We start from the raw sequence: 7,046 nt of genomic DNA on the forward strand, positions 1-7,046 counted from the left end.
TCTCATCTTGGGCTAGGGTTTGTCCAAACTAGGCTTGGACATGGTCATTTTGGGCTGTGCTTTGGGCCTATTTATGGCTTATGTTTTTCTCTTTTTGTTAAAAAAGGGGATGTGTCTATGTTTTTCTTGCTTTGAGTGGGAAATATGGCAAAGAAAAGAGAGAGATGTTGTCAATTTTACTCTTCTTCAGAGGGCTCTACTTTTCTATGTTCTGAGCTTAGTCCTAAAAGGTGAGTGTGCTAGCTAGGTAGCTTGCTCTTTTGTTAGGGGTGGGCTTTGTAGTTTACTCTACATAATGATCTTTTTTGTCAAGGGTGTAGTGCTTGCTGAATTTAAATAAAAGTGTATATATATATATATATATACGGGTTCTGGAGCGGACGTCCGCACTATCGCTAAAGTGCAGACGTCGATGCTTCTGCAGCTTTTCAGGCGGCGACGGGGGCACGAATCATGCCGGACGGAGGCCGGAGGCATCCAAGACCGCTTCTGGGCATCGATCGAGGTCGGAGGAGATCGAGGTTGAAGGTTCTGGGCAGCGACCTCACCTGCAACTGTAAGGTTTTGGGCAGCGCTGCAAACCGGTCGCCAGCGACTCCACTCGACTGCAGACTGGTCCGGCTCGACTCCTGGCCTCCGTCCGGCAAGCCCCGCCGCCCCTTCGCGGCCTGAACACGACTGCGGCGTGGACGTCCACACTTTAGCGATAGTGCGGACGTCATCTTCAAAACGCCTCTCTCTCTCTCTCTCTCTATATATATATATATATATAATATAATATAATATAATATATATACACACACACAATTTTTTTTTCAATTAGTTCTTTGTCATCTACACGTTGTATTGTTTTGGCTTTGGGATATCTATGCTGCGAAATTACGTTCCATCATAGAGGGGCCTTGCAAACTGCTTTGGCATTGACTCCGCGGCACCATTACATTTATCCCCCATTCCTCCTCCTATCACATTAAACAAGAAGATTCTTAGCTTTTGATGTCGAATTTTGATATTCTTGTCTTTCCCTAAACCCCATAAGAGTAGGACGATTAAACTCTTGAGTAAGTCTGAGCAAAATTTCCTCGAAATGCTTGAGACAATATCTACAACAAGATTAGAACCAGCAGCTACAATCAACAAAATAAAAAATTGAGAGCGATTTGACAAATTATGTCTCTATGCACCATCAATGCTATCGGCAATCAACCCAAGTGCCGTAAGGTTGGAAATTTTGATAGTACCTCAGAAGTTTCTTCAAAATTTCTATTTTTTAACAATTACCGGTAGTTAATATAATTCTGATTTGTTTATGGCGTTTAATGGAATTGAATAAATGAATTAGAACAAGTAGCAGGCCGGTTTTCAGAAGTTCAAAAGCAATCCGCTCACTTGACCAAAAAAAACCTATTTCAAATATGAAAAAGAAAAAGTACCCAAAGTTTGCTCTTTTGATCTTCTTTTTCTCTCTTTGTTCTTGGTATGGAGATGCAACCCCACAAAGCAAGACCAACCTAGTGAATATTGGCGTTCTACTTGATGACCTTAACTCACGGGAGGCTAAAATATGGAAGAGTTGCCTTGACTTGGCCCTCTCAGACTTCTACTATTCTAATTCTCACTATAAGAGTAAACTGGTCTTGAACACTCAAGATTCAAAGAAGACTGTGGTTGGGGCAGCTGCTGCAGGTGAGCTATATATGGTGGTAATCCTTGCTGGGTTATATGGTGGCAAATTAACCTATTTTAGTTTAATCCATTCTAGACTTTTCAGTTAATTAATTACCATTTGCTTGTCGATATAATGGATCGAATGTTACTGCTCAATCTTTGTAGTCTTAATATATGTCACAATTATTGTAGATTTATTAACTAATATAATTATCCTTCCATTGAGACACAGCTGTTAATCTGATCAAGAAATCACAAGTGCAAGCCATCCTCGGGCCTGTTACATCGAAGCAAACTAACTTTGTCATTAATCTTGGAGATCAAGCTCATGTCCCCATAATATCATTTTCTGCCACAAGCCCTGCTCTCACGTCACTCCGGAGCTCTTATTTTTTCCAATTTTCAGAAAATGACTCCTGCCAAGTGAGAGCAATAAGTGCTCTTGTTGAAGAATTTGGATGGAGACAAGTCGTGCCCATTCTGGTAGACAATGAGTTTGCGGAGGGAGTCATGTCGTCTTTAACTGATGCCTTGCAAAATATTGATGCTGGTATCCCCCACCGGAGTTTCATCAGAGCATCAGCCACTGATGATCAAATTGTTGACGAGTTGTACAAGTTAATGAAGATGGAGACCCGGGTCTTTATTGTTCACATGACAACTGATCTATCGTCTAGACTATTTTCTAAGGCAAACGAGCTTGGAATGATGAGTGAAGGTTATGTCTGGATCAGCACTACTGAGATACTTAATAGTCTTCAGTCTCTGAATTCTTCAGTCATCTATTCCATGCAAGGTGTATTGGGTGTACAAACTCACATTCCAAGAACAATAAAGCTTGAAGAACTCAAGCAAAGGTGGAAATTACAATTCCAACAAAACAATCCCACCATCATTGATGCTCAATTAGATGTTTTTGGTCTCTGGCTATACGATGCTGCTCAAGCACTCGCAATGGCAGTTGAAAAGGTGGGGACGACAAGTACTCTAGGCTTCCAAACGTCAAATGCTTCGTTAAATTTGACAGATCTTGAAACTTTGGGGGTCTCTAAATATGGTCCAAAGCTATGTCAGGCGCTATCAATGACTAGATTTGAAGGCATTGTTGGAGATTTCAGAATTGTTGACAGACAACTTCAGTCATCTACTTTTGAGGTAGTTAATGTAAATGGTGGTGGAGCAACAACAATTGGATTTTGGACTAAGCAAAATGGGCTACTGAGAAAGTTAGGTTCATTAGCAAATTCTAGTTCCAAGTGCAATCTTGGACCTATCATATGGCCGGGCGAGTCTCTATCCGTCCCCAAGGGATGGGAGCTCCCTAAAAAAGGGAAGAAGTTGCGAATAGGTGTTCCTGTCAAGCTTGATTTTACCGAGCTTGTTAAGATTACTAAAGATCCAAAAACTGGCACTACGGACGTCACTGGTTTCTGCGCTGACATTTTTAAGGCTGTCGTAGAAGGACTACCTTATGCTCTCCCTTATGATCTCATTCCCTTTGCGAAACCTGATGGCTCCAGCGCTGGCACAGAAAATGAATTGTGCTATCAAGTTCATCTTGGGGTAAATTTCTTAATTACCTTTTGTTTTTTGGTAGGAGAAATTATTGTAACTGATCATGATAAGGCTAGCTAATCGATCTGGTTGTGCCCTTTTATATACGGGCCATTTTTTGTTTATCTTTAAAAGCATCAAGTGAGGCCTGATTATCAAAGAAATTAAAACAGCAAGTTACATGATGATTTTCAGCTGAGATGACTGGGTATATTTTGCAGAACTATGATGCTGTTGTCGGAGACATAACAATCAACGCAAAGATGTCAGAGTACACAGAATTTTCAATGCCATACGCAGAAGCCAATGTGGCCATGGTTGTGCCAGTCATCGACCTCAAGAGAAAAGGTGCATGGACTTTCCTCAAGCCGTGGAGCTGGGATCTTTGGGTTGCAACATCTTGTTTCTGCCTCTTTATTGGTTTTGTGGTTTGGCTTCTTGAACCTACAAATCCAAATAATAACCGTCATATCTTATATCAAATTGGCACCTTTGTCTTGCTCTCCTTCCCAATAATATATTTGACAAACGGTAATTGTTCATCACTCTCTATTTCAATAATTTACCCAAGGATATGATTTTTAATTTCTCTTTTTTTTCTTTTAAATAAGAACAAATTTTGTTGACCAAAATAACAAACAAATTTTATGTCTATTGTACAGCGGACAGAGTACGGGGCAACTTGTCTAGGTTTGTATTGATTATGTGGATAATTTTTCTGGGAATACTGATACAAAGTTATGAAGCCAATCTAGAAACAGAATACACAAAGCTAAATGTCAAGCCTATTGTTACTGATATCAATTATCTATTGAAGAGGGGAGAAAGCATAGGCTACATAGCGGGTGCTTATACTTTCGACATCTTAAGACAGGCAGGTTTTGACAGTTCCAAGCTGAAGGGTTTTGGAACCATGAAAGATATTGACCAAGCTCTTTCAAAAGGAAGTGCAAATGGTGGTATTGGTGCTTTTGTTGGTGGCACCTCCCACATGCACCTTTTTCTTCAAAAATATTGCAGCAAATATATCATCGTTGCTAACGTCTTTAAAACGATGGGCTACGGCTTTGTAAGATCTCTAATTCCCTTCTACATGCGTGTCTATATTTTGGATAATAGAAACCAAATATTGGTTGATGTACTCCAGTAAGTGATTCGATGATCTTCATTGCTCGAATTTTAGCTTTGCTTTGGAAACAGTTTGAGATCAATCAATCAAAATCTTTCTATCATTCTATTAACATTATCCAATCATTTCATTATTTATAACCACATTGTAATAATTTTTACCTTGTTTTTTTTTATACTAATTTTTACCTTGTTAATCACGGTTAGAAGATGAATTAATTTCCAATTCAGATTTTTTCTTTTTCTTTTTTGTATTTAAATTTCTCAGATGGTTCCTAGAAGGCTAAAACACAAACCAAAATACATTTCAGGGGACCACTTCTTGGTGTAATGAGAATTTCTTTTTGGTTTCTGATTTTTTAAATTAATTTGTTGATAATGCAATTCTGCAGGTGTTTCCAAAGCGATCCCCTCTTCTATCAGATATTTCGCAAGCAATTCTGAACTTGAGGGGAGGAGAAAAGATGATCAACATTAGCAACATATGGTTGAAGAAACATAGCGATTGTCAAGAGTTAATTCCGTCAAGCAGACTTGGCCTTGATAGCTTTTGGGAACTCTTCTCAATAGTATTTATCTGTTCAATACTTGCTATAATGATTAATCTCATCGACTGTATTAGGGCTGTTTGGAATAATTTACGAGCGTCTGTATGGAATAGAATTACGGCCATGTTCAACCGCATAGTTACATTGTGGTTGGACATAAAAAGTCGGTATTAATTTCTCCTAAAGTCAAAATTTCACACAGCTAGCGAATATAAATTTATTTATTTATTTTTGATATAATTTAATTTATTTAATTTCAATATTGTTTTAGGGAAACGATATTTTAGAGAGAATTGCTGTGTGTTTTCATTGATAATAGAGGTCTCTTTATATAGAGGATTACAATGCATAGAAACTGAATCGTATAAGGAAAGGTAATCATACAATGAATGGATATCTCTACGATATTCTCCGAGATTTTCTCTAATTAAAACTCTATTACCACTAGATCAAGTAACCTAGAGTTTGCGCTAGACACAATTCGGATTTACTTAAACACTCCCCCTTGTGTCGCCCCAAACGCGGTGCTTCTCTCGTTGCCTCGTTAAAAACCTTGCCGAGTAACAAAAACCCAGTGGGACAAAAATAACCTCGGTCGAATGGGAAAAAGAGCACAACACATGTAGACATCTCCCCCTGATGTCTGCATCTCCCCCTGATGACAACGGTCATGGGAGTTCAGATAACGTCTGCAAACGATGCTACCAACACGTTTCTCGAAAGTGGAATTTAAGCAATGACTTAGTGAGCAAGTCTGCCACACTGTCCTCAGATCGAACCTAGTTCACTTTGATCTTGAGGAGAGTCTGTTGTTGCTGATTATCCTTGGTGATGTCGCTTTTGATGTAGCCTTGCTTCATTTGTTCAAAACAAGCAGCATTATCCTATACGCTCGTAGGCTCATCTGTGGTAGACTTCAAACCACAATTGTTCGAACATGCGTAATTATGGATCCAATCCATATACATTCACGAACCTCTTCGTGAAGAGCAATAGTCTCTGCATTGTTCGAAGATATAACGACTAGGATCTATTATGTAGACCTCCAAGTTATCACGGTCTTTACCCACGGTGAACACTTAACCAGTTTGGGAATGACCTTTGTGTGGGTCAGAGAGATATCCAATATCAGCAAAACCTTCCAAAACTCATGTCATTTTGGGATGGGGATAGTGGACGCAGGCCAGTGTTGACAGCGTTCTTGGTGTGTGATGGGTCCGAATCCATCGTCTCTCTGTAGGGATAGAACAAGCCCATATTAATCGTACACCTCAAGTACCGAAAGATATCTTTTACACCAATCTAATGGTGTCGCGTTGGCGCAAAGCTATACTTTAGCTAACAAGTTCACTGCAAATGAGATGTCCGGTCTTGTGCATTGAGCTAAGTACAATAATGCGCCTATTGTACTTAAGTGAGACACTTCTGCCCCTACCACATCTTCGTCATCATCCCTCAGACGAAGAGGATCCTTTTCAGGATCAAGACTACGGACGATCATGGGGATGCTTGAAGGCTTGACCTTGTCAAAATGCCTAAGCATCTATCAACATGATGCTCAAGTTCCAAACCGAGACATAAGCATGTTTTCCCAAAATTCTTCATCTTAAACTCGGATTTCAAGTGTTCAGCGGTTTCCCTTAACTCTTTAAGGGCTTCTAATGAAAATCATGTCCAACATGAACCGCGATAGAATCCGAAACTTGTTATGGAAACGCGCGGGCATATCCCTTCCCAATCAAGTAGTCACTTTAGTGAGCGTTTCAATCTTATTGCAAACGCGCTCCGTGGTCTAGAGCCACTTAACTTGGGTAAATGAAGTCCACCATGAACCTTCATGTATATTTCGTATCTAGATCCCCATAGAGATACGTAGTGACCACATTCGTAAGCTGCATGATCAGTTATTTGGAAACTACCAAACTGACAGGGTAGTGGAGTGCAATGACATCCATTACGAGAGAATATGTCTCATCGTAGTCGATTCTAGGGCGTTTTGTGAGAAGCCTTGCGCCATAAGGCGAGATTGCCATCTCTTTTTCTTATCACACTTTCTAACGAAGACCCATTAGTCAATAGGTTTTATGTCAGGAGGTGTTGGCATCACTGGCTCAAAAACCTTCCTCTTCGTTAGAGAATTCAACTTAA

General features: G+C 39.8%; 1 protein-coding gene across 1 annotated transcript; it reads left to right on the plus strand.

The window, feature by feature from the left end:
• Positions 1 to 1,347: 1,347 nt before the first annotated feature.
• LOC133741492 (glutamate receptor 2.2-like) lies at positions 1,348 to 5,088 on the plus strand. The gene is made up of 5 exons (XM_062169386.1): positions 1,348 to 1,686; positions 1,901 to 3,231; positions 3,444 to 3,753; positions 3,885 to 4,291; positions 4,743 to 5,088. The coding sequence occupies exons 1-5, from the start codon at positions 1,416 to 1,418 to the stop codon at positions 5,070 to 5,072; spliced, it is 2,649 nt and encodes an 882-aa protein (XP_062025370.1). The 5' UTR covers positions 1,348 to 1,415; the 3' UTR covers positions 5,073 to 5,088.
• Positions 5,089 to 7,046: the final 1,958 nt, after the last annotated feature.

This window comes from Rosa rugosa, chromosome 3, assembly GCF_958449725.1.
Source record: "Rosa rugosa chromosome 3, drRosRugo1.1, whole genome shotgun sequence".
Taxonomy (NCBI): domain Eukaryota; kingdom Viridiplantae; phylum Streptophyta; class Magnoliopsida; order Rosales; family Rosaceae; genus Rosa; species Rosa rugosa.